At 48.4% G+C, this 27,211-nt stretch overlaps 1 protein-coding gene across 5 annotated transcripts; it reads right to left on the reverse strand.

The window, feature by feature from the left end:
- Positions 1–1,614: 1,614 nt before the first annotated feature.
- Positions 1,615–24,688, reverse strand: LOC111154606 (SUZ RNA binding domain containing 1). 5 transcript variants are annotated; one of them, XM_022514299.1, is made up of 4 exons: positions 24,613–24,688; positions 5,439–5,488; positions 3,446–3,700; positions 1,615–2,203 (listed from the first exon to the last, which is right to left on the reverse strand). In XM_022514299.1, the coding sequence occupies exons 1-4, from the start codon at positions 24,661–24,663 to the stop codon at positions 2,101–2,103; spliced, it is 459 nt and encodes a 152-aa protein (XP_022370007.1). In that variant the 5' UTR covers positions 24,664–24,688; the 3' UTR covers positions 1,615–2,100. The 5 variants fall into 5 exon arrangements, with proteins under 5 accessions (XP_022370007.1, XP_022370005.1, XP_022370004.1 ...); XM_022514297.1 differs by lacking the exon at positions 24,613–24,688 and adding an exon at positions 6,822–6,991 and having other exon boundaries at positions 3,446–3,697; XM_022514296.1 differs by lacking the exon at positions 24,613–24,688 and adding an exon at positions 6,822–6,991.
- Between the last annotated feature and the right edge of the window lie 2,523 nt (positions 24,689–27,211).

The raw sequence follows: 27,211 nt of genomic DNA on the forward strand, positions 1-27,211 counted from the left end.
CCGATGGCTGAGCAATCAATACTCCTAGCCATGCCACCTGGCCTACCTCTCTGTACCCCACTCCCAACTGAAAGGACAGTGTCATTGGGCCAGAAACCACTATTACATGAGGGCTAGACACTGTACAGCTAAAAGGAGGAAACTTGGTCAGGGCAGTGGAACTATAAAGACAGCAGCCAACCTTCTTCCTTGCCCACTCCCGGGGGTCACCCCCCTCACAACAGCCTGTGGGCACAACCCAACAGCCTGGGCCTTCTCCATGACCGAAGCTCTGTTCCAGCTCTCCGCACGCACAGTTTTCCTGGCTGCTCACCGTCACAAAGCTGTGCTACGGACTAGTCGCTGATTCAGCTGGCAGCTGGCCCTTCCTCCGCAGTGGGAGATGCAGTGGGACGTGGCTTGCTGGGCCTACGTTCTCACAGGGCAAGGCTGAGAGCCAAGTGAGCCAAAGGTGGAGTGAGCCCGCAAAACCTAGCTTGTCACCTTGGCCACTAGCTGCCCGAATCACAAAATGTCCTATCACCCACTCCCTAACTCATCCACTGAGTGGGGAGGCTATCTGGCTGGCTGAGGGATAAGGCGCAGTGCAACAGAAGAGACCAGAGAGCCTGAGAGGACCCCGAATGTACACACACACACACACACACACAGCTGCTCTAGGCAGTTGCCCTTAGCCTCTTCCACCTTAAAGAGCCAAAGCAAAACTCTAGACTCTAGGGACAGAGAGGAAACTGCCTTCATTCCAGGCCCTCGCTCTGGAAAAATGGGTGAAGGGTAGCCTGGGTCTATGGGGAACCAATCTGTCACCACCCATCTTTGCGTCTATGGGGAACCAATCTGTCACCACCCATCTTTGCAATGCACAGCTTGCCTTTTCCCAAATGTATTCAAAATGGTTGGCTCCCAAGGTAATGACTTCACGAAGGAAATGTACCAGGCGTGGTTACCGAGCTGGCGCCATCAACAGAGACGGTCCCCACAGACCTCTCAGAGCTCAGGCCTTGCTGGAGTGGGAAGATCCAGCCGCCTTCTGTGCACACTGGGCAGGAGGCTCAGAGTCCTGGAGCCATTCTCTCCTGGCTCTCCTCGGGCTAAGAGCAAAACACTGAGCAAGTCTCACATCCCTTGCTTCTGAGCCCGGAGTGCATCTCACTCCCTGCTCTCTTCGAGAGGGAGCAAGCCTGGCTGGCAGGGGAGCCACCCTGAGGGGGATGGGAAGGGGAAGTCTGTTCACTTCCCCTATCTTCCCAAAATACTAGAGGTGGGGTTGGCACCCTCCCCAGGCTCTCTGAGCCTGTAGAGCTAGCTCAGTCTCCAGGTAGGGCCAAGATGCCCTGGGACTTAGCTGAGGGAGGGAGGTATAGGCATGGGGTGCTCATCTGTCCTGGGGGCTGCAGAGCCCTGCCCCTTTTCTGGGCGGCAGTAGGAATACAGAAGCTAAGCTCACCAAAGTCCTATTGGTTAATGTTTCTAGTGAATTTCCTAGAAACATTTTTAAGTAGACTACCAAACTACCCTTTCTCAATTAAAAATTCATTAAACTGCTAAAACCCCTCCCATGCACTTTTTCTTGTAAATCAGGTATTTGTATAAACAAACAAAAATAGGAAGGAGAAAAAAAAAAAAAAAGAAAGGATATTTTCAAATGCAACTTGCTTTTAAGTGATGAAGACATGCACTTGCGGGTGGGCGGACGGGAGTTCTCATCTGTGTTTTGAAATCCCAAATTAATGAGCATGATAAACTGTTATTGCTGGCACTGGCTTTACCCCAAGTGGCCAAGTGGCACTGTCTGACTCTCTACTCTGAGTCCTTCGTGGGTCCCCCCAACCCTCCCCTGACCCCCACCCTTTCCCTTTCCATTGACTTGGGACAGCCCTTGTAGACGTGCCAATCACAGTGGGAAGAGGGGGAGAAGGAGGGAGGTCACAGTGCATGGGGTTCAAGGTCACAGTGGGCGGAGCAAAGGGGATCACAGTGCAAGTAAGTCAGGTCGTTCCCTCTGCTCAAGTCCAGCTGTCTGCCACGGCAGTGCGACCCGTGGCGGACGACCCAAGAGGCGGTGATGGCGGCGGCGGCGGCATCCTTCCCCGCACGCATTTATCTGCGCTGTTTGAAGCCCTGTGACCCATCTGGACCCAGAGGCTGTCTGATCACATGACTGGGCTGCCTGCTGTCCTCGGGTTGGGAGATCCTGGTAGGCCTGAAGAGAAAAAGATCAGAGGGAGGCCTGAAAAAGGACATAAAAGAGGTCCCCAAATCTTAAAACCAAATCTTAAAACTGCAGCTAGGGCAGAAGGCAAAGTAGCTGTCAGCCAACTCTGACTCCCTCTCTGACAAGCGGACTCAGGGGAATCTGCAAGCTGGGACGTCCCCATGGGCACAAGGGGCAGGTGGTCTGTGTTCACCTTGAGCAGTGGCCACACTCTTCCCCTGAATCTAGAGGGCGGGGGTGGGTGGGTGGGTGGGTGGGGGTGCTGGTGCTCATGGGCCCATCTTGTCCAGAGGTCATGACCACGGACAGCTCAGCCTCCACAGAACTACGTGGCATGACCCTTCCGGGTCTCGGGCAAAGGAAAACTCCTAACCAAGAAGTCAGTAGAGGGACCAGGCACCAGCCATGGCTGCCCTCCTGCTTCTCTTCAAATCATGTGGTTAATGGCTGACTCACATTAACATGGAAGACTATAAGGAGAGAGACCTTTTCTGTCTGCCAAGTGAAGGCTTGGAGGAGAATGGGAGTCTATCGAATGAATGAGGGGACAGGAAGAAGGTATATAGATTAGTTCAAGTCCCAGAATAGCAAGCCCAAGGAGGCCTCTCAAAGTCAGAAAGAGGCTGTTTTAACAAATACCACTTTAGCAGGAGCTGACAAATTTACATAATGCAACCTCTAGGACTGCAGAGGGGAAAAAAAAATGCTGGGAACAAAAAAGGATTTAGAAAATTCACCAAACATCACAGAGAGCTATTATGAGACCTGGAAGATAATATCTAAGCACGTCGTGGGGTGCCATCTGCTGTGCCAGGTGGGGTTCTCAGAACACTATACTCATTTATTTGTACAACGAGTTGACAAGGGAGGTTCTATGGTTATCCCATTTCCTCCACAGATGAGGCTATGAGGGTGCAGAGAGGTTAGGCAGCCGGAAGTGGAAGGAAATGGCAGATTCTGACTCAGAGTCTGTGCCTTTAACCTTTGTGCCACACTGCCTCCCCCCCACCCCGCAACCCGCCCCGTGCCCGCAACTGCAGAGGGGGCACAGCAGGAAGCCATGACCTCAAAGCTTGCAGTCCTGAGCCAACGGAGCAGACCCTGAACTTGCCCACCAGGTCAGGCTTGGCAGCTGGAGCTGCCACGGTTCCAGACCTGATTCTGCCTGCTTCTCATCACTCTGCCGGCCCGGCAGAGTGGTTGCTGGTGAGCCCCGCCAGCTACACTCACCTGTCCAGGATGGGTTTCTCTTGTTCCTCCTCAGGGCTGGCGCTGCCCAGGATCCGTTTCCGGGCCTCGGCGTACTCTGCCTCCCGCTGCGCTAGGGACTTGACAGGAAGGGCTGGCCTGCTGGTGGAGTTGGGGCTGCTGACCACACCGTTGCTGGTGGGCCTCTTGAGGATGCGGATCTGTGGAGGGGGCCCCGTGGGAAGGCTATCGTCCTGAATCACAATGGGCACTTTGGGAGGAGATTTGGATTTCCTGCTGACAAAGAGCAAATACAGCTTCACAAGTCCTACCCTTGACTACAGAGGACCCATCTGTGTCCCTCACCCACGCCCACTTTTCCCTCCCTCCTTCTAATTCTATTTGTTATTCTCTGGCCTCTGACCAGACACCAAAACTCTCACTCCTCAAGAGGGATTTCTCAAAAGAGCCACCTTGCCATAAGCTCACGAGGTCCTCAGGTCTGCTCCTCAGACCTAACCCCAGGCAAAGGGGGGCTGGAACAGCACCTCATTCTGGGACTTCTATCCCCAGATTCACAGTCACGTCAACCACTGTTTGGCCCCTGTGGCAAAATATTTATTCCCAGAATCCAATGACGTCAGTTAAAATCCCAACTTCCCTACACAGAGCAGAGTATATAACAGGCTGGTGTGGTGGGAGCCCCTTAGGGCAGGGGTCAGCGAAGTGTTCACACCAACCATGGCCTTCCACCACATGTGCTCACACCAGTCAAACACTACAAAGGAGCCCACTCCGCCATCCCTGCCTGGCACCAAGACAGGATTTACCAAACTGCCTCAGCCTTCGGTAAGTGACCAGGGCCTGCCCGAGACAAGCTACACCAGACAACTGGGTGATCTCTTCAGAAGAGCTTCTGATCAGAGACACCTCCCTCACCATGGCTCCCTGGGATGCGGGACGCGGCGGGGCTGGGGTAGAGGACGATCCTAGAAACAGTGCTTGGCAGTGCTCAGAGGAGAAGCCTTGTCCAAGGCTGGTGGATGTGCACACCGGGCAACGTGTCCACAAGGAGAGGTGGAAAACCACACAGGAAGGGAGAGAAACAAAAGCCAAAGGGGAAAAAGGGATCCAGGCAGGAATGATGGACCTTCAGCAGCCACAAAGACCCTCCCCAGAGCAGCCCAAACTAGCTTCTCTTCAGAACCCAACAGCCTACAGGGGCCTGTTTTCAGAGCCACGGTTGTCAGCGGGTGAAGGGGCTAGAGAACTCAGCTGCCGCCAGGGGACCTGGGACAAGTCCTGTGCGGGACAGGAATGGCGTGCCAAGGGGACTGTAACCAGACATCAGTGCAGTTGCTGAGACGAGCAGACAGACAAGGAGCCGGCCACCTGATCAGTGGCAGGGAGCCAGGAAACTAGCCGGCAGGCAGGGCACCCTGGCACCCCTGGGGAATGGTAAGCCAAGTCCAGAGAGGTCCTCTCCTCCTCCCTTCCCTGTGGGAAGCCCACAGGTTACCTAAGTCCAAAGTCAGACGGCTGAGGTTAACTTTCACCTGCTCTGAAACCCACTTTCTCTTCTGTCTGGGAAAATATCCTTAAAACGGTCTTTGAGAACTGAGAGTCTTTTCTTCCATAATACCCCCATAATGCCCTCAGCCACCACGTCACGGAAGGCCCAGAGAAATCATCTGTCCAACCTCTTTATGTCACAGAGAAAGAAACTCATGTCCAGAGGGGAAAACAACTTGTCCCAAACCTCGGAGCAACTGGAACAGAGCCAGGCCTAAAACCCACGTTTTCTGACATGTCACCTCCCCACTTTCCACCAGACCACCTCACACCGCGTACCCACTAAGTTAGAAGGCAGATGCGACAGTCGAGCCTCACTCTCAAAGACTCAAGCCACCATATCCTGGAGGGACACGCTCGGGAGCCTGCCCTGGAAGCCTAAGGGCCACCTGGAGAACACCACTGACTGCCCAGCTCTCAGCCGGCAGAGAGCATGAGCCCTCAGACCAGACAGCAGCCTTACCTCTCCTTTTGTGTGATCTTCAGTTTTTTTTCCAACCGTCTGTCTATTTCCTAGAGGAAAAAAATGTATATAAAAAGTGGAAAAAAATCTCTCTTAGATAAAAACTTATGTCTTTATTTTCAGAGCTAAGGATGGTGTCCTCTGAGCAGGGGCGTTACTGTGCCCTTTGAGGTAATGGATGCAGACCTCCCTTTACTAGACTCGGGTTTGGGAACCTGACTCCCTGAGGGTTCATCTCCCTCCATCCCCATGGCCACGGTGACAGTTCTAGACCTCGTCATGCAGCTGGGTTCTTTGTAGAGCTTCCAACTCATCTCCTGCCTGCAATCTGTCCTTCACGGAGCCACTCAAATCACCTCTCTACACAAAAATCTGGTTGTGTCACTTCCCCACTAAAGCCCCTTCAACTGCTTGCCAGATCAAGTCCAAGCTCCTACGCACGCCTTGTCCCCAGCTTCCTTTGTCTTCTGCTCCTGTTTTACATCACTGCGAAGCTGGGCTGTCCCTAAGCCCCCGAACTCCGCACGCTGATCAACCGGCCCGCAGTGGCCTCCCCTTTGCAAACCTCCACTGACCCTGCAAACTCCACATTGACATCGGCCTTTGCGTGGTGAAGTCCTCCCTGGCACCATGCGTAGTTCCTCACCTGCTTCTCAGACATTAAGCTCTCCCTTTCCCAGACCTTCATGAGCACAGGTATCACATATTTTCCAGCCTCTTCTCCCCACTGTTATGGACTTGGACTCTGGGACTGGCGCCTAGCCAAAGGTCTAGAACAAAACAGAAGCCTAACATCCGTGAAACTGGATGGCAGTGAGCCCTCACACCCTCGGCACCAGGAACTCTGAGGTGCTCCCACAGCCTTGCGCACAAGCGTCCACACGCGGGACGGGGACGCTGTGCGCGGACAAAGACCTAACCTTCAGGCTGCTTGGCTGCCCCACTGCTTTTTCCTATGAAACATTCCACTCAGCTGTCCTCAGTGAGGGCAAGACCATTTAGTACTGGAGTAGGAAAAGGTGTATGAAAAACTATTATTTCTCTGAAGAAAAGACCTCTCACAGCGGTTCTAAAGCAGGACTGGCTTTGCCCACTAGGGGACATTTAGCGATGTCTGGAGACATTTTTGGTTGTCCCTGCCAGAGAGGAGGTACTACTGGCAACCAGTGGGTAGAGTCCAGGAACGCTACGCTGTGAAAATCCTATAATGCACAGAACAGCCCCACGGCAGAGTGTCACCTAGCCCCAAATGTCAGCAGTGTTGGAGCCGACAATCCTGACCTACAGGATGTATAGGATTTTCAAAGGAGTCTAGAACTTGCAAAATGTGAAGAATCACTTCCTTAACTGCCAATAAAGTCTTTGAAATTTGCTGAGACCCACCTCAAGGCTGGGTGGTAGCCAGTTTTGGGGAATGTTCCAAATGTCCTGCAAATGACTATTCTCCGGTTGGTAAGTACAGGTCAAGCTGGTTGACTCTAGCATTCAGAACCTCTCCATCCTCTCACCTGTTAGGGCTACCCACTAGGCAAAGAATCAGAGATTATTTTCTAGTAAATTACCTTGTTCATCATTATGAAATGATCTTCTTTGCCTTAAAATCTATTATTTAACATGAATAAAGCTGCGCCTGTTTTTCTTTTGGTTACTATTTCCCAGAGTATGTTTCTCTCTTTTCCTTCTCATCTTTTCCTCTTCTTATTTTTGTCTCCTGTAAACAATATGAAGCTTGACTCACTGTACAAAGCTAGATTTCAATCCTGTCTGACACTGACCTTCATTCTGCCTGGTGCTGAGTTGTGTTTAACATTGTTTTTACGACTTACCCCACATGTATTTAGGGGCAAGCACAACAGACTGTGTTCTGAGGGTCCCATCAACTCTGTGGAGGGGCCAGGAAGCCACCAGATGGAAGACCTCTCACTCACACTTAGGACACATGCGGGCATTCAACAACTATTTGAGGACTGACTGGCAGGTGCACCAAGAGCATGGGAATGACCTGGATGGCTTCTGGGAAATGACAAGCAGGCAGGGAGAATCTAGGCCCACAGCACTGTCTGTATCAGAATTGTAATTCTTGTAAGTTTTTTTTTATTACTACCAGTGTTATGGCCTGAGTAGATACTATGTCTCACATTAGTCTAAAGCCTGTTACCATGTAAGGGCTTTCCAAGGCTTTCCACGAATAACTTACAGTTTGAAATCTCCACACTGTATCATTTTGTTCCCATCTGCAAATGATACTTCCTACTCAAGTTTCTCCACCATAAATGCAAGGTTTAACATCTGCGGGATTTAGAGGCCCTCAAACAGGGTCAGAACCAAATGCCTCCAGGGGCCGGGCAAGTAACCCAAACTCCTTTGCAGGGAGTACAGTGGGGGAACTAAAGGGGCTGAGAGGCACCGCAGGGCACTGGGCTGGCCGCAGGACACAGACATGCAGTAGAGCCCTGGCTGAGAGGCCAGAGCTCCTATTTTAGGAAAAAACGAATTCAAGATTTTTATGGGAAAGCTTACATTTTTAAACTTTATTACATGAACTCTCACTTTCATATCACTATGAGGGCTAAATAAGGCATACAGGCAAACAGCTTAATATAGGAGTCCATTTAAAAAAAAAAAAATTTGTGGTAAAATACACATTACTTTAGCTGAATGTGAGATGTCCCAACCAGGTTTTTCTCAGGACAGCAAACTGCTTCCTTCTTTCTGTAGGGCCTTAGGGAAGATAGAGAATTTGCCCAGGCCCAGCAGATGGAGACTGGATAGAGAAAAGCCCTTCAAGAGGGCATTACGGACCATGCCTGAATAAATGGGCCTCTGTCCCCAAGGTAGACATGCCTGCCATGTAATATAAAGGACCAGCTCTAAAAGTAATGACTCACATCAGTATAAAGCTTTATGGCTGTCAATACGCTTCCCCCAGACACTCATTTTCTGTTCACACCAACCCTAATAGACAAAGAACTTTTATCCTCTTCTGCGGCTCAGGGAGGTTAAGAAACCAACCCGACGTCACAAAGTAAACCACAGAGGCAGCCCAAGAATTGAGATCTTTTGAGGCCCTCTCTGATGCCAGCAACTCCCCCCCAAGATGCTCAAACCCCTGGAGATGGTAAAGCCACTAGATCCCGATCTTCTCTTCCTTGTGTCCTCTGAACGCCACTCTGCTCCCGAGCACTCCCATCAAACTCCATCACACACCATCATACCAGGCAGGATGGCTTATCAGAGCTGAGCAGGAATTCTTCCATCAGATTAGAGAACAAGATGGAAATGCAACAGCTTCAGGAGAAAGCTGATCCTGACTACGTCCAGATGGCTAGCTGGATACCAGTGTGCCCAGAGCTGGCCCCGCTAAGAGGGGGGACCCTGCCAGCAAACGGAGAGAGCAGCTCCCTCTGGAGTCTGTCCAGGTATCATGAGTCAGTCCATTCTCTTTTTGGACAAGGACTTGCAATCAATCTGCTGTCAGTCTCATGCTCCGAGAGCTGCACCAAGCCAAAACTTTCCTACAGGGTGCACTATAAGGAGAATGCTTGTCTCCTCCAGAGATGCAATAGCTCAGTGGAATTACACAGGCCTCAGGACGCTGTGTGAGGAAGCATCTAGATGTGGGCCCCGACAAGAAATCTTATCACCTGAAGGCAACTTCTCTTTTCATAAGGATGAACAGAACCCTGGTCCACGGTCAAGACTTCTGTGTCAGAGGCCTAAACACCACACGTAGTGAAAGGAATACACATATAAGCTCCTCACTCTACGACTTCTCAGAGCGACCACGGCTCACCAGGACACAAGCAAGTGTTAGGACATAAGCATAACAGAGGGGAGGTGCTAAGGAAAGTTTGATTTCCCATGACTATTCCTGGAAAGGCTATTTTTGGTCAAGTAGCACTGAGCAGACTTCAGAAGATGACGCCCTGTGCTCTGCTAAGTGGTGTGGTCTCCTCTTTGGGTCAAAACCTAAACAAAAGCTCTGTTGCGACTAACAGATAACGGGTATCACTTGCTCTGTGGGGCTACATCTCTACAAAAATGAAGTACACCCTTCTTGGTCTGAGAGAACAAGCAAAACCAGGTGGAAGGCATAGAGGCAGAAGGTCACGAAGAACCATAATGGGGAGCCAGGCAGTTCTGGACAGGGCAGGTCCCTTATGGGAGAGGCCCAGGCGACAAGGTGAACGAAGTCAGATGCAGTGAAGCAACATCTGCAAATTCCACTCACCTGAGGAAGCAGCACAGCATCACTGGCTGCTGCTGCCCTTGCCCTTGCCCTTGCCCTTGCCCTTGCCCTTGCAATGACTGTCTTTGTGAGCCCCCACAGAAAGCTGGAGGATGGAGGCACACCAGGGAAGGGGACATCCCAGTCCATTTTGTTACAGAGTCCCCGTCTTCAAAAGGATCAAAGGAGACAAAGAGGTTGGGGATGAATCTTTAAGGGGAGGCAGGTTAGCAGTAAGAGGTGGATGAGAAAGGAAAAAAACAAAGGTAGGAAGCGAGAGGAGGGGCAGAAAGGCAAAGGAGAGCAGTAACTGGGCTGCTCTGGGGCTCCCGGCAAAGTCCAGGAAGTAACAGCATCAGCCACAGCCGTACTCGCAGACCGGAATATTCAAGAAGCAGACTTTACTGGTTTACCTAGGGGTGGGGAAGCCCTGGGGGACCAAGTCAAACTAGCCCAACTCAGAAGAGACAGAGTGCACAAACCCAAATCCCGGCTCTGCTACACTGTGGGGTGGAGGGGGTGTCCTCCCCTTTCTGATGCCTGACCTGCTGTCCGCCAGCAAGAGTGCCAGGGGCAGGACTACCCGGCTCCACCAGTGCGTCCCTCCTCTGGTAACTAGAATCCCTGGTCACCAACACAATCAACACAAGTCCTAAGATTTCAGAAATCTTGTATCAAATGGAGATTCCTGGCTCGGGTTAAGAAATAATCTCTTTTTATCGGCAGAAGTTACTATTTAAGTGACTCTTCTCAGATAATTTGCTTCTCTCTGTCAGTTTCCATTTCAGAAGGTGACATTTTCTGACCTTCCTCTCAAATTCTGTAACGACTGGTTTTGGACTCCTCGTGACCCATGATGTCCCACAGGCTCGTCCGGTCTGGTGTAGCTACCCCAAATTGGGGAGCACACATCGGCAGACAGACGCTCCGTGGAATCTAAAGAGGGACAGGAACCCCGGGTGCAGGGTTTCTCTCAGAACTGAAGCCTGACAGGTCCTGACGAACACAATGCCACCATTTCAGAGAAAAGCAGAGAAGGAGATGCTGGGAAGAAGGCGGACCTTCGTTCCAACGCGTCTGGCCCTGAACTCCCGGCACTGGTGACAGTACCAGGCTGGTCTCACCGCTCTACGTCTTGGCCAGGACCCCAGCACCTACTCCCCTGCCTACAGGGCCTCCTGTGACCCCAGCAAGGCACCTATGTCTCCCATACCACACAACTGGATGAGACTCTGCCTATTTCTACAAGAGCCCCCAATTTCACTTAGGAGTGAAACACAAGAATTCACAGCTACAGCCAGCGAAATCTGGTTGAAAGCTATCAGACGAAAAGGTCTCTGTACGTTTAGAGCACACCACGGGCCATTTCAAGTCTAGACATGCAGTCACAGAGACTTCTCCAAACCACCCCCACACCAACTCTTTGTTTTTGTTTTTTGTTTGTTCTAAACTATTTTGTTTTTTAAGATTTTATTTATTTATTTGAGAGAAAGAGGCAGAGAGAGAGAGAGAGAGAGAGAGAAGCAGACTCCCCACTGAGGGGGAGCCTGATGTTGGGGTTGAACCCAGGAACCCGAGATCACGACCTGAGCCAAAGAGAGTAGATGCCTGACTGACTGGGGGCTCCCCCCCCACCCAGCTCCACCAACTCTGTGAACTGTTCTAGCCCTGCCTGCCTTGCTTCTGGCAGAGGCAGGCACAGGGACGCTGCTTATTCTATGGGCGCTGGCTAACCAGGGAGAGAAGCCCCCAAAGTCTTACCATTCCAGGATTGATTTTTTTTTTTTTTTTAAGATTTTACTTATTTATGTGACAGACAGATCACAAGAAGGCAGAGAGAGGAAGGGAAGCAGGCTCCCTGCCAAGCAGAGAGCCCGATGCGGGGCTCGATCCCAGGACCCTGAGATCATGACCTGAGCCGAAGGCAGAGGCTTTAACCCACTGAGCCACCCAGGCGCCCCCTGGGTTTGATTCTGAAGCGATGATTCATTCAAGATTATCATCAGGTTCAAAACATTAACTCAAGTCCTGGGCAAACTTGATTGGTTAAATCAGAAAAAAAGGCAAAAATGTGGGATGCCTGGCTGGCTCAGTCTGTGGGACGCGTGACTCTAGATCTTGAAGTGGTAGGTTCGAACCCCGGGCCGAGTGTAGAGATTACTGAAAAATAAAATCTTTAGGGGCGCCTGGTGGCTCAGTCACTTAAGTATCTGCCTTTGGCTCAGGTCCTGATCCCGGGGTTATGGGATAGAGTTCCCTATAGGGCTCCCTGCTCAGCAGGGAGTCTACTCGTCCCTGTCCCTCTCCCTCCCCCACCCCCGCTAGTACTCTCTCTCACTCTCTTAAATAAAACCCTAAAAAATTTTTTTAAAATAAAATAAAATCTTTAAAAAGACAGCATTTAGAAGTTGAGACTCAGGGCGCCTGGGTGGCTCAGTAGTTAAAGCCTCTGCCTTCGGCTCAGGTCATGATCTCAGGGTCCTGGGATCAAGCCTCACATGGGGCTCTCTGCTCAGCAGGGAGCCTGCCTCCTCCTCCTCCTCTCTCTCTCTCTCTCTCTGCCTACCTCTCTGCCTACTTGTGATCTGTCAAATAAATAAAAATCTGTAAAAAAAATAAATAAAAATTAAAAATTAAAAAAAAAAAAAAAAGAAGTTGAGACTCAAGACCATCAAGGCCATGACATTGGTTGCCTTTTTAATACAGACACATCTGTCTGTCGGAAGGTTCTACTTCCCATAAAACAATCCTCCATTCTGTTACTCCCTTAGCAAGGAAAAAGATTCCACCTTAAGTGGGTTACTGTGGGGGCACAGTATACAGGTTTAAAATCCCTTCCCTAAGGAAGTCCATGTTTTGCTAATATATCTCAAAGGTGTCCTTTTGCTTCGCTGTGACAAAAAGCTGGAAACAAGCATTTGCGGAAAACCTACTATAATGTAGATGTGCCAGATGCTGCTGGACTCCCAGAGGTTAGGCAATCGTTGCTGAAGAGGAGAGCCCACCAGGAGGGTTAAGACAGGTAAGTGAACTACAGTTGCTGTATTAGCTGTACAAACTGTTTTGGGAAGAGAAATGGAGAGCGAGCGATCCTGTGATGAGGAGTCAGGGAAAAACGCAGAGACCTAAAGAACAAGAGAGTCAAGGAAAAGGGAGGGGTATAAAAAGAACAGGGCGAAAGATGAAAACATGAAGGAAAGGAAAAAAAGGAAAGGGACCCCAAATAAGAGATTTCCTAAGATGAAAACCTTCTGAGATTACCTGAGCTATAGTAGGTAATGGTTTTTTTTTTTTTAAAGATTTTATTTATTTATTTGACAGAGAGAGATCACAAGTAGACAGAGAGGCAGGCAGAGAGAGAGAGAGAGAGAGAGAGAGAGAGAGGGAAGCAGGCTCCCTGCCGAGCAGAGAGCCCGATGCGGGACTCGATCCCAGGACCCTGAGATCATGACCTGAGCCGAAGGCAGCGGCTTAACCCACTGAGCCACCCAGGCGCCCCTAGGTAATGGTTTTTATTAGCTGCTATGAACACTCCTCAAAAGGCTTTGGCGGGTATGTGTCAAGACAAAACAATTCTTACTCCCTTGGAAGGGAAAACTGCTTCCTGCTTTCCTTCCCAAGTTCACTGGGGCTTTCAGGATCTCTCTGCACCTGCCCAGGAAGAGGAAATCCTTTGGGCACACTTTCCAGCTACACCACCCAGTCCTGTGGCCACCACACATGGCCAGTCCCAATTGAGCTGTGCTGTAAGCACCAAATTCACAGCAGGTTTCCTAGACTTAGTCCAAAAATAGTGTAAAATAGCTCGTTAACCTATTATCAGGATTGATTACATGCTGACATGATACTATTTGGGGGATACTGCAATTTTAATATTTAAAATATTAAAATTAGGGGCACCTGGCTGACTCAGCAGGTAGAGCATGCAACTCTTGATCTCAGGGTTGTGAGTTTGAAACCCCCTCCGCCTCCCCCCACACCCCCATGCCCACTGGTTGTAAAGATTACTTAAATAAATAAAACTTTAAAAAATATATTAAAGTTAATCCCACCTATTTCTTTCCACTTTAAAAAATTTTTTTTAAGATTTTATTTATTTGATAGAGAGTGATCACAATAGGCAGAGAGACAGGCAGAGAGAGAGGGGGAGCAGGCTCCCTGATGAGCAGAAAGCCCGATGTGGGACTTGATCCCAGAACCCTGAGATCATGACCTGAGCCGAAGGCAGAGGCTTAACCCACTGAGCCACCCAGGCGCCCTCTTTCCACTTTTTAAATGTGGCTTTGAGAAAGTTTTAAGTTAGATGTGCGGCTTGCATGGTACTTCCCTGGGCAACACTGCTAGAGAGCTAACCTTTGAGTATCAGCATTCAAATCTTAGAATAAGATGTATCTATCTCTGGTACACACTTTTTTTTTTTTTCAACGATTCCATCTATTCATTTGATAGAGAGAGAGAGAGAGAGAGCGTGCGTGCGCGCTCGCAGGCACAACCAGGGTTAGTGGGAAAGGGGGAAAGGCTACCCGCTGAGCAGGGAGCCCAACGCAGGACTTGATCCCAGGACTCTGAGATCATGACCCAAACAGAAGGCAGCTGCTTTAACTGAGTCACCCAGGTGCCCTCTGCTACACATTTAATCTTTCAGCAACTAGCAACCGAATGCCTCAGGTACCCAAGGGGCATGCTGTTTACGCTGTGCAAAACCTCCTCTGGTGCGTCCCTTCATTTTGGCATGACAGCAACTAGAACTTACCCAGGGCCCAATGTCTGGCCCAGGCCCCGCTCTGAGTAACACTCACCACCTCGAGTCAAACCAGCTCTGAAACTGCTGCTGTTGGAGTCACCAATGACCGCCACTGCTGCCAAATTCCACGGTAAATTCTACATCCTTACTTCACTCAACCTCCCGGCCTCATCCAACACTGCTCAAAACTCCTTCCTTAAGGCATGTCTATCCTTCCTTCCTTCCTTCCTTCCTTCCTTCCTTCCTTCCTTCCTTCCTTTTCTTTAGACAGGGGGGAAGGGAGGGGCCAAGGGAGAGAATCCCAAGCAGGCTCCATGGGAAACACAGAACCTGACAGGGGGTTCAATCCCACAAGCCTAAGATCATGACCTGAGCGGAAATCAAGAGTTGCACACTCAACTGACTGAGCCACCCAGATGCCCCTCCTAAAGATGGTGCCCCATCTTCTATACCAGCCTCCCAGTCTCCTCCTACCTCCCTGGTAGCTTCTCTCTTACCCCACATTTGATTTCTTTTGCAACAGGACAGGCTCCTCCTCCTCTCCAGATCCCTAGAGGTTGGAGAGTTTGCACCTCTCCTCTTCTGTAGCTCCACTGGCTTATTCGGTGATCTCATCTACTTCCACAGCCTTTTTTTTTTTTTTTAATTATTAGATTTTATTTATTTATTTGAGAGAGGGAGTGAGCAGGAGCAGGGGGGAAAAGCAGACTCCCCGCTAAGCAGGCCGCCAGACGTGGGACTCAATCCGGGGACTCTGGAATCATGATTCAAGCTGAAGGCAAACGCTTAACCGACTGAGCCCCCCCAGGTGCCCCTCCACAGCTTTACAGACACTGATAGACAACTGTTGACTCGACATGCCCATTTTGATTTTGCAAGGGACCTAACCTCACCAGGTCCAAAATTAAACTCTTGATTTCTCTGACTCACCCAAGCCTGCTTCTCCCCCAGTCCCTCCACTTAGCCCATCTCAGAAATTCCAGTCTTCTCGCAGATCAGGCCAAAGACTCTGGAGTCATCTCTGATGCCTCCTTCATACCTCTAATCAGTGGAACTTGTTGGTTCTACCTCCAAAACATGTCCTGAATTTTCTCAACACTTCTGCTGCTATGACCTCCCTGGTCCAAATTACCACGGCCCTTGAATGGACAGCTGAAGTAGCATTTTCATCAGTCTGGGTTTCTACTCCTGCCCCTACAGCTTAGTTCACACACAGTGGCCAGAACGATCCTTTTAAAAACCAAGTCAGCCTCTGCTCAACACCTTCACATGGCTTCCTATTTCAAGGTCATATCCACCATGGCCTACTAGTCTACAAGATCCGGCTCCCTGATACTTCTAACCTCTTCTCTTACCACTCTGCAATTACTATTAGCCTCCACCATTCCTCAAATAAAACAAGCATGCTCCAACCTCAGGGCCTTTGCACTTGCGGTTCCCTCTGCCTGAAATGCACTTCCACCAGCTTCTGCACACTTTCCTTCTCACTTCCTTCAGGTCTCTCTTCCTATCTTTGTTGAGAGGCCGTCTCTAACCTCACCCCCTCCGCCCACCAAAACGACACTTATCCCAGACACTTTCCCGTGTTTTGTTTTGTTTTTAAGATTTTCAAATATTTATTTATTTGACACAGAGAGAGAGAGTGAGAGAGGGAACACAAGCAGGGGGAGTGTGAGAGGGAGAAGCAGGCTTCCCAATGAGCAAGGAGCCTGATGCAGGGGGCTCGATCCCAGGACCCTGGGATCATGACCTGAGTCAAAGGCAGACGCTTAATTAAGGACTGAGGCACCCAGGTGCCCCTGTTTTACTTTTCTTTATTGTGTATGTGCAGAAAACATTACTGTTTTACTGTCCATCTTCCTCCACTAGAAAGCAAGCTTTATGAGAAACTTCATTCACTACAGTTGTCCACAGTGCCCAAAATAGTACCCAATACATGAATTCATGAACCATCCTATGAAACAGGGTTTTAGGGATATATTCCCATTTCACGAATGACTTAGAAACTGATTCTGAGAGTTTAACGTAACTCGGCATGGTTCCACAGCGCGTATGATGGAGCGGAGCCAGAATCTGAAGTGGGTCTAGTGGGTCCAAAGGCAGCAACACTATCCATTTCTAAATAAGAGCGAAGGGGGCACCTGGGTAGCACAGTTGGTTGGGCGTCCAACTCTTGGTTTTGGCTCAGGTCATGATCTCAGGATTGGGAGATCAAGACCCACATCAGGCTCTACCCTCAAGCGTGGAATCTGCTTGGGACTCTCTCTCTCTCCCTCTGCCCCTTCCCTCCCACTTGTACACACCCTCTCTCAAATAAATATTTAAAAAACAAACAAAAATAAGAGCTAAGGCTGCCGTAGGCATTTTTCAGCAATGGTGGCGGCAGCAGCATTCTCCAAGCACCTGCCACAGATTCATGTAAGGAAGACACTGTACCCTCCCTTTACCACCTCTCATACTCAGCACAATCTGAGGGATGGACAGCAGCCTTGCTACACACTCAGAGGTTCAATGACTTGACTAAGGCCACTCAACTAGTAAGTGACAAAACTGATCCCTAAATCTCGAGAGGAGGGAGCCGAAAGGTTCAGGAGCTAGCTAGCATGTGGCCACAGAACTACTAAAGCAGGATAAAGGCTGACGGGGAACACCAACCTGCCTCCCCTGCACCCCAGGTCAGGTTAATGCAAGCGCATTAACCTCAGGAAGGACTACAGCAGAGGCAGATCACAACGAAGTCCAGAGCTTAAATCTGTGAAGAAATTCCCAAAAGGAAGTAATTCTTCAGCAGAGGACAAGCCTTACAATTTAGATGTATCCCAAGCTGGAGAGCCTGAGAAACTATGAGTTGCCATGTTGAGACACTGTTTCCTTCTGCTTCCAGGACCTCTTAAAAGGGGCTCCATGGGAGGGAATCCATGCAACCCTTTCCTTTAAAGGTAAAGAACAGGCAGCAGTGGGAGTAATAATGGCGGTGAGCCCTGTCCTTGGAATAAAACAGTGGGTAGAATCTAACAGGGCTCCCCTTTCTCCAAGTTTATTATTGCTTTTCCCTACAACTCATAGAAAAAGGAGTGTATTAGTTCTCCGGTGCAGCAATAAAAGAGACCTCCCAGCCAGTCTCAGGAACTTCCCACTCTACCCAGACAGAGGGCGTGCTGGAGGGGCTGGAGGGCTGGGCAACAACGCCCTCACGCTCCCGGCTCCCGGCAACGCACTCTGCTCTAACACCTGCCTTTGTGTGACACTTTACTAAGTGTTCCACTCAGCTCTCACCATCAGGCAAGGCAAGACTTTATCAACCTAAGTTTACAAAAGAAGAAACTGAAGCTGACAGAAAGATAGGCAGTGATCTGCCCAAAACCCAGACCTGGCACCTAAACCCTTAGCCTAGCCTTCTAACTTTTGTTATTGCCAGAGATGGAGGAAGTGGGTCACTAACTGGCAGGAGTGTCCTACTCTTTCCTCCTTTTAAAAAGACAGAAAGGCTCCTCTCCCAAAGGAAATACGCATGTGGACTCTGGGGAATGGCACAAAGTCATTCTTACCTCCCCTCTATCCCATCAGCTACACCACCACCAGCTTTTATCCTAACACCCAAGGGCACTGTCATCAAAGGCTAACTCGAATCCTGGCACTAAGCAGGCAGCAAACACAATGCCTCCAGGGCCAAGCCGATAAAGCAAGCAGGACAGAACACAAGAGGCAACACAATACATAAAGTGGGGACTCCAGAGAGGACAGGAGAAGAGAGCAAGTAAGACCCAGGTAAAGGCATTCAAATTCAATATCTAAAAAACAACGTGCACCCCAAAGAGTATACAGGCTGAATATTCAAGAGCTGCCAGTTTGCAACTACAGATACAGGAATCCTTAAGAGAGCAGATGGAGTTAGTAAATCTTCTCAAGAGATCTGAGCAAAACTTATTTATCTCTTTTCACTTGGCCAGATGTTAAAAAGTGATTTCCCTCCTATAATCCATATTTCAACCAGCACGTCACTTGCCATCAGTGCTCACTATTCTTAGTCTTACAACAGAGAGCAGCAGCATCCTCTTGGCTCTTGAGAAACAAATTCGAGTTTCTCAGACATGGAAATTTAGTACCTCCTCATCAGGCCACAGAGGCAGAAGGTCAATCCCAGGTGAGACAAGTAGCAACACCTCAAAGGAACTAGCAACTAAATATCCTAAAGCACTTAACTAGTTAATTATCTGCTAAAAAGCAAAGGTAAATAAACAGTCCAGAACGCTCCCTAGAGTGTGGGCTCAGGATGCCAACAGCCAAGCTGAGATCAACCAAGTGATTTCCTCTCCTGGACGCTAGGAATAAGAACACCTCCACGGGGGCGCCTGGGTGGCTCAGTTGGTTAAGCGACTGCCTTCGGCTCGGGTCATGATCCTGGAGTCCCGGGATCCAGTCCCACATCGGGCTCCCTGCTCAGCAGGAAGTCTGCTTCTCCTGCTGACTTCTCTTCTCTCATGCTCTCTCTCTTTCATTGTGTCTCTCTGCCTCTCAAATAAATAAATAATATACATATATATTAAAAAAAAAAAAAAAGAACACCTCCACGTCTCTAGGTCACAGAGACTGACCGGGGAGATGAACATACAAATGCACTCTGCCCAGGCTGTAGTGAGCCCGTCACCTACTATCTAAGAAGCCCTTCCAAAAGGGGTCTGTGGGCTCATGGTCCGAGTCCACTCACCAGTGAGAGGAGCAACCAGGTAGCAAAAAACAGAACTGACAGCTGGAGGGTCACAAATGCCTGCGTAAGCCAAGGAAGCCAGAGCAGGAGGGCTGGGAATTTGGCTTTCAGGGTCTAGGAAGAGCAGTGACAATCCTGACCTCACCAGATTCGCGTCATAACTATCCCGCAACTGTACATGTTATTCCTTTTAGAAAGGAATGACTGTTATTTCCTGTGTTCATTTTATAAGGGCAAGGGTTTTGGGTGTGGGGAGGGGATGACTCGATGGGAAGGACATTTTGAAATGCCTTACCCTCAGGGATGAGTCTTTATCTACGTAAGGACCAAAGTCAGGATGTGTTGCTAATTTCTGAGGTGGTGGGTCTTAACCTCTATCTTCCCATCAAACATCCTGCAGAGAAATGAATGTTAAAGAGAAGGATGCTTGGCAGAGGCTAGCAGTTAAAAACACTTCAGCAAGAGAAATCTCTATGGTTACTATTTAAAAAAAAAAAAAAATGCATTCTGTGTTTTGGCCACAGTTATAAGCAGCTAAACTCAGTCTTCTCCTAGGAAACCAACAAGTCAGTAACTGTCCCAACAGAAAAAAAATTTCTATTCCTGTAGGGCAAGTGTGCAGGAAAGAACACAGCATACCTTGTGAAGGCTTCTACCTGATACTGCCAGAAAGGGACATTACGGCAGGGAAGCCACTGCAGTATAAACGTGAAAACTGGAAAGAAAGGGCTGGCCCCAAGGATACATTTGAGTCATCAGATCGAGACAGCAGTGCCTTTTCTCTTTGTAGGCATTTACTGAAAGCTTCAGAGAGATACACTAAGTTCTCTCCTGTTGTGTAAGGAATAGCAAGAAGGCCTGTCTGTGACTGCCTGAATTTCTGGCCCACAGCAACCATGGCAGCGCTCTCAAACACCCAGGGCATGCTGGGAACAGGCCCCCCATGCAGCCCAATGAAAAGAGCTGAGAAGTTAGAGTGAAAAGCTCATTATCCTACCTTCTTTGAAATCATAGTGAAACAGATCTTTTTCCAGGGTCGCAGGGACAGACGGCTCAGCATGATCATGTCTACACGGGCCAACTGCTTTACAGAGAGCCCTCGCTGAGCACATCACAGTCCTTCGGACCCAGTCTTCCCGGAAAGACTGGAATAGCTTAGAAATGGTTCCTTCAGGCACAGTAGTACACCGGGACTGTGCTTCATACCACAAGTCTTAAATGCCTTCTTTACTATAAGGATAGACAAAGAAATCAGCACCAGGGAGCTCCAAAATAACTGTTATTTGCCCACTACCCACAGCCACTGTAAATATTCTATAATGACAACAGTTACAGGAAGTGCTGAGGACCTCAAAGTGAGGTAGAAGCCATGCTTCAGGGAGAACAGCCTCTTCTCTAAAGAATAAGAAGTTTGGGGCGCCTGGGTGGCTCAGTGGGTTAAAGCCTCTGCCTTTGGCTCAGGTCACGATCTCAGGGTCCTGGGATCGAGCTACACATCGGGCTCTCTGATCAGCTGCGAGCCTGCTTCTTCCTTTTTCTCTGCCTGCCTCTCTGCCTACTTGTGATCGCTGTCAAATAAATAAATAAAATCTTTAAAATAAGAAGTTAATCAAAGTTCTTATCTCTTATAATCTACGTCACTACCCTGCTTTAAAAAAAAAAAAAAAATCCTTTAAAGTTCTCTTTCAGGACAAAGTCCAAGGGCCCCAGAACCAAGAACAACGAGGCCCCCCTTCCTGATCTGGTCCCTGCATACCTCTCGGGCCTCATCTCTTTCCATTCCTCTCTGCCAACCCCCTACACTACAGCCAGAAGGAAGTATTTGAGTATTTGCAGCTCTTCCAATGCAGCCCATTCTTCTCTTGCTGCCTGTATGCACAATGGCCCTACACTCTACCCACCCCTCCCAGATTTACTACAACTTAATTCAAGTGTCCTTTGAATCATCACCTTCTCTACAAGGCTGTCTCTGATCCCAGCCATGGTACCCCATCTATGCCTCGTCCCAAAAAAAGTACTGCCTTACCTGTCTGACTCCTCCACTGCACTGGGTCCAGTGCCTGGTATATAGTATTCAGTGTTTACTGACACCTTCCTACGTAGACTTGTATGCCACCCAGCATTGCTGGGTGGTCATGTTTAGAGGCTCAAAGAGGGTAAAAAAGTAAAAATAAATTTGAATTCTAGTCCAGAAGACCAGTCATCCTTTAACTTAAGATACATTTTCTTTCAATTAGCTACACAACTTGCCCTCGCCAAAAACAAAAAGCACTTTCGAGATGCAAAGAAATCAGAGAGGTTGCCAATGCATTAACTACCAGTCCAATTCCATTTGCATACCATCTATCTTCCCCCAGGATCGGATTAGCCCATTACCTACGAGATGGACTCAGTCATGTCTTTTTTCTTTTCTTTTTTTTTTTTTTTTAAAGTCTAAATAAGTGAATATATAAAGCTCCAAGCTATCAGAAACTGAGCAAACTGTTGACCTGATTTTTCTTTCCTGGAGCACAACGATGTCTTCCAATTACAAAATGCTCTATTTGTCCCCTGAAATGTGCTTAAGACAAAGTACAGAATTTAGAGTTTGAATCAACATTAACTCAGTTTACATGTTCATTTCTCCCAAAGGCAGTATATTCTGAAAGAAGCGTTTCCTTAGTGGAATGTAAGCCATATTCCTTGAACTGTCCTTTGATTGGGGATGGAACTCCTTAGGAGGAAACAGGCAAAGGCACGATTCTATCTTAGGTCAGTGTTCACCATACTAAAAGCAAAAAGCAGCCTATATGCAGAACATCTGCAGTGTTTCTCAAAGCCTTCCCCAGAATGACACAACAGCATTTGTTATTGAGTATTTTGAAGATATGCAAGAAAAAAATGACCTCAGATGTTTGACATATAAGACATTCCAGCATGTCAAAAATTTTTTGTGGTGCTGAGGACAGGGATCACCAAAAGCCTCTACTCTCAAGGATGAGAACTACCTTCAGATCATATAAAGTTAGAGGGGTCACTTTAGAAATTAGCCAATCCCCATTTGCTTGTCTTCCCGCCATCCAGATTGCTTCTTTGGAAGGGTGGGAACTTAACACTCATTACTATGTATCAGTTGGAAGACAGGATAAACAGAAGCTGAGACTTTTGCGGATTACCTATGCAACTAGCTACATCTGAAAGACATGTACAGTGCACTGGTTTCCCAGTCATGTGGACATAGTGCTTCATCCCCCTCTCTGGCTCTCCTCCTGCAAAAGTGCACATCTACAAAATCCTTCGTGAAATTAAAAAAGGGAATCAAATTCAAGAGAGCCTTCAAATATAAGCCCCAAACAAACATATTAAAAAAGAAAGGTGATGCCCAACTCCCAAGTCTTCTCAAGATCCCAGGTAGAGAGACAGCAAAATGCTACAGACTGAACCCTGCTTTGCAGTCAGATAGGCTTGGTGTCAAATCCCAGCTCCTTACTTACATCTGTGTGATCTTGAGCAAGGCAAGTTACTCCCTAAACCTCAGTTTCCTTGTTTATAAAAGGACAATAACTACAGGTTATGTCAATAGTTCAATTAAAAGATATAGAAGAAACATGCATTTTGGCAATTACCGCTCATTATGTCAACAAGGCAAGGTCTGGGTTCCATCTCTGTACCTGGCACTTTTAAAGGATTTTACTGAAGCAAAGCAAGAAAGAATAGTGAAAACATCAGAAAGATTTAAATTAAATCTTAGATCTCTGGGGTTCATTCAGCTGTAAAATGTGGGACTGGGCTAGCTGATCCCTTAGTGAATCACACATTCTGAAAAACAAAAGTAATCCCCAATTTCTGAATCCTGCATGCATTCTTATCATTTTCTTCTTCTTTAACATGAAATGCTCATGTCCCTTATAAACAGGTGAGAAAAATCAAAGAAAGGCCAAGATGCTCAAGCAGCTTATCATTTGAGTCACTCAAATTGCAGGCCAGGCTCCTTTTTCTTTGCAGGAGGGTGTCTGAATGATACACTCGTATTAGAGGTAGGCAATAAATGCCTGTACCCGGAACTTTTGCATTCTCTGGCACAAAGTCACAGCTAAACACACTGTGTACCTAGCACATAGAAACACTCAAAAAATGTTTGTTGAATAAATACCCAGATGACACCTGTTGCTCCGCTCCGTACAAAATCTTTCAATTGCTCTCCTAACTTAAGTCAAAATCCAAGAAAGATGGTCAGCACATAAGAACTGTACCAAACACCTGAACGACATAATTTTTCAAAACCTTAATTATGCTACGTGGAAAAACATAAACACCGTCAAAGAAATGCTGAACCACCGGAAAAAACTTCGAAGCCAAGCAAAGTTTCAACATTCCCGCAGGGATACACCCACTGCGGCGAGGGTCAATTTCTTGACGTCTTCCAGCTCTACTGAGCACCCTCAAAGGGGCTGGGGGGGGGCGAGGTGGGGGGGCGCCCAGCTCCTATTCTACCCTGGTACACTCGGCTCTCCAAAGCTCCACTCCCAACACATAAACCTTGAAGGTGGCTGTCACTCGAGCCCAGCACTGAACAGACACGAACACGGGGAGACCAAAAGGCCATCTCCCCATCTTCACGAGGGTCACCACAGAACCGCAAACTCTGAGAAGACCCAAATTAATCACAAACCTAACAGAAGTGGTTCCGGCTGTTCCAGCTTGGGATAAACTATTTTCCTACAGCTTCTGGGAGTCAAACAAAAACTCCAAAAGCAAAACCGAACGGCCCCTTTCCCCCCTCCCCCAGGAATGTGGCCACTTTACAAATCACAAGCACTCTCCGAGACCTTCGCCCGAGGCTCAGATCGTTGGGTGGCTCCCAGGGGAGAGGGGCTGCCCGCCGGGCTTTTGGTTGTTCCGGCGGGGTCCCCGGGAGACCCGCCTGCAACGCGCTCTCAGTAAAACTGAAACAGAAAAAAACCCCAGACTCGCCCACCGTGGCGGAAGGCGCGAAGCAATAGGGGATTTTAGCGCAGAGTGGAGGGGCCCAGAGACGACTCAATTTCCTCTCCTGCCCTCCGCAGCTCTTCTCCGGAGCCCCGCACGCCACCCCAGTCCGCGCACCCCCCGCCCCACATGGTGTGTCCTTCCTCATCAGAGCACATGAACTTTAAAATGGTGACTCGGGCGGGGGGGGTGGCGGCGACAAGAGAGGAAGGGTCAAAGAGCCCCGGGACGAGCAAGCGGGCGCGGGAGTCAAGAAAAGAGCCCCTGGGTGGCGGGTGGGGCGCCCTGGGTGACGCGCACGTCGGGGGTACGGAGGGAGGCGCACCGGGCAAAGGTGGAGGGAGAAATGGAACGCGGCCCCTTTAAGAGGCCTTCACGGCGCTCAGGGACCGGGGGCCTCTCCTCCACCCCCGGCCCGGCGTGTGGGTCTCTCCTTGGGGAGAACCATCCCCAGGCCCGCTCCCCGGAGGCTCCCCTCACGCCAGGTCCCGCCCGGCCCTGCCCCGCGGCGGCGGCTCCTCCTTACCCCGCTGTCTGCCGCCTCCTCCCAGCTCTCAGCGACCTCCTCATCTTCCATCTTACTCGCCGCTTTCCCTCCTCCCCCACCCCCTCCCCGCGCCTGCGCCCTGAAGCGCGCCTCCGTCGCGGGCGCAGGCACGCAAAGCTTTACTCAATGGACCCCGCCCCTTACCAAGCCCGGAAGACGCACCCCGCCGGGGCCACTAGCGTAGTGAGAGCCATCTTGGAAAAGGGCAGACGATCCCGAAGGCCGCCGTTTTTCTTAAGGGCAACATGTTAACTCTCGTAGTGAATGGGAGAGCCCCTGTGAAGTCATCGTCTTGAGTACGGAGAGTGTGTTCTTTGGAGCCATCTTTTCTAAGGGCAGGCAATTACTGAAAACTTTTTTTTTTTTTTAAGTGAGTCGTAATCTTTATAAACTGCAGACTACACTTTTTTCAAAGTTCTGAAAACGTTTTATACCTCACCAGAGGATGAAAAATACCTGCGGATGCATAAGACATTTTATTATTTCTGTGTGATAGGGGGGAAATTTTTACAGTTTTCCTGCACACAAAGCAGTATAACAAGCATCTGTTAACCCTCCTTCGTATCCTCAGTAAGAACATCCTTAGTTGATAATACCGGCACCCGAGTTGGACAACCAGCACTACTAAAGTTCTCCTGAGTCGTTAACGACAGATACATAATCATTTCCTTAAAAATTTACTTACGCATCTCCCTAAACAATATTCTTGTTTTATTTTTCTCCAGTGCAGTGGTAGAGACCTTCAACTTTAAAGTTCAACTTTGACACTTTCAACTCAAACAAACTCCCGTGATCTTATGAAGTTACTTAAGGTGTCTGTTCCTCAGTTTCCCGGAGTGTACAAAAACAGAGATAATAGTAGTGGTAGCCGCTTCAAAGGCAGATCGTCAGAATTAAGCTAGTTACTATAAATCGTCAGAATTATGGGCACCTGGGTGGCTCAGTGGGTTAAAACCTCTGCTTTCCGCTCAGGTCATGATCCCAGGGTCTGAGGATTGAGCCCCACATCAGACTCTCTGCTCAGCAGGGAGCCTGCTTCCCCCTCTCTCTGCCTGCCTCTCTGCTTACTTGTGATCTCTGTCTGTCAAATAAATGAATAAGATCTTAAAAAAAAAAAAAAAAAACCCTGAAGAGTATAAAATTAAAAAAAAATCATCAGAATTAAATTAGTTACTATATAAAGCATGGGACAATGCTTGGCCAGCAGTAAGACTTCCAAACATTAACTGTTATCATTACCAGGTAGGTGTCTTGCCTCCCTAAGAAGACTTGAAACTCTTTACTCATCCATTCTTTCCCAAAACAAGAGAAAAGTAAACACCATGTGTTTTTGTTCTCACTGATGTGTTCGTATAGGCCTCCCAGTATTAAAGCCCTGTCATTTGGTACTGTTGCATTTAGCCATTGTAATCAAATTATCTAACCCAAAATGTGTTTCCTTTCATGGTTTTAGCATGCCAGTCATCTTCCTAAAGTAACAGCTTCCTGTTGAGAATTTTTGCAATTGCAGTCCTAATAATTATGGTTGTAAACTGCAATCATGTATTAAATGTTACGTCTTTAGAAGTTAAAGTGATGTGCTTACTAATTCTCTGGTTTCATGACTTCCTGTCTCTGAAATATGGATCATCTCAGGATGTGTCCTCAGTCCATCGTTTTTGCCTTGACGCTCATGGTGTGAGCCACCCACTGAACACTAAAATTCCCAAAGTTGATTTCCAGCCCTGACCTCCCTGGGTGTTTCTGAGGCTTCTTCTTGGCATCTCCACATGGATATTCCATTTGCAGCTCAAATTCTCTAAAATACAACTAATACTATGGGCAGCCTGTCCAACTTCAAAGAAAAAGGGTTTTGTCTTGTTCATTCTCCAGAGCTATATTTATTTTGAATACATTCTTCCGTGAACCTATTCCCTTAAATGAATCATCCTGACTAAGTCTTAGGGACAGTAGGGGGGATGCGATTGTCTATCAGGCTTCATCTAAGTCTCACTCTTGGGGTGTGATTAGTTTTTCTTCAAGGCTGAGGACACTTTCTTTTGAAGGCTTTGTGGTTGTAGCATGTTACCAGCAGAGGGAGATAGTTCCTTACAATTTTGTTATATTTGGCAATGCGCCTTAACAAAGCAATTAGTTGGGCATTCCTGGGACTGAGTTTTCTAGGAGAACAGAAAGATAAAGATCTAGGAGACCATTGGAGGATGCTGCAAAGGAAATGGCCTTTTTTCCAACCGATGGGCCACCAGGAGACCAGCCCTAGTTAATCATATAGGCCCTTTGTGACTTTGGGCAAGTCCCTTCTTCATCTATAAAATGAAGAAATGGGGCCAAATGAACTCTAAAATTGAGGAAGTGGTGGTGGTTTTCTTCCACTGGGGGGTTTTCTTCCACTTCTTCCCCAAAAGTTGAAGTAGGGGCACATACATATATTAACAGATATCCTAAAACATGATATACCACTCATGTTTGGGACTTGCACTCAGAACTGCAGGCACCTTTCATAGACCGTGTAAAACACTGAGATGTGAAAAGAATTAAGAGCAAAGCCCCAGGCGCGCCTGGGTGGCTCAGTCAGTTA

Source organism: Enhydra lutris, unplaced genomic scaffold (assembly GCF_002288905.1).
Source record: "Enhydra lutris kenyoni isolate GAN:26980312 unplaced genomic scaffold, ASM228890v2 scaffoldscaffold38, whole genome shotgun sequence".
Taxonomy (NCBI): domain Eukaryota; kingdom Metazoa; phylum Chordata; class Mammalia; order Carnivora; family Mustelidae; genus Enhydra; species Enhydra lutris.

What these genes read in the sequence shown, in the direction of transcription:
- LOC111154606 (XM_022514296.1), bottom strand. Translation starts at nt 6,923, where the DNA reads ATGCTAGAGTCAACCAGCTTGACCTGTACTTACCAACCGGAGAATAGT. An exon ending in GGCTACCACCCAGCCTTGAG is followed by an intron (nt 5,489 to 6,821) that starts GTGGGTCTCAGC and finishes TTTTTCCTCTAG; the next exon opens with GAAATAGACAGACGGTTGGA. An exon ending in AAGATCACACAAAAGGAGAG is followed by an intron (nt 3,701 to 5,438) that starts GTAAGGCTGCTG and finishes GCTCTTTGTCAG; the next exon opens with CAGGAAATCCAAATCTCCTC.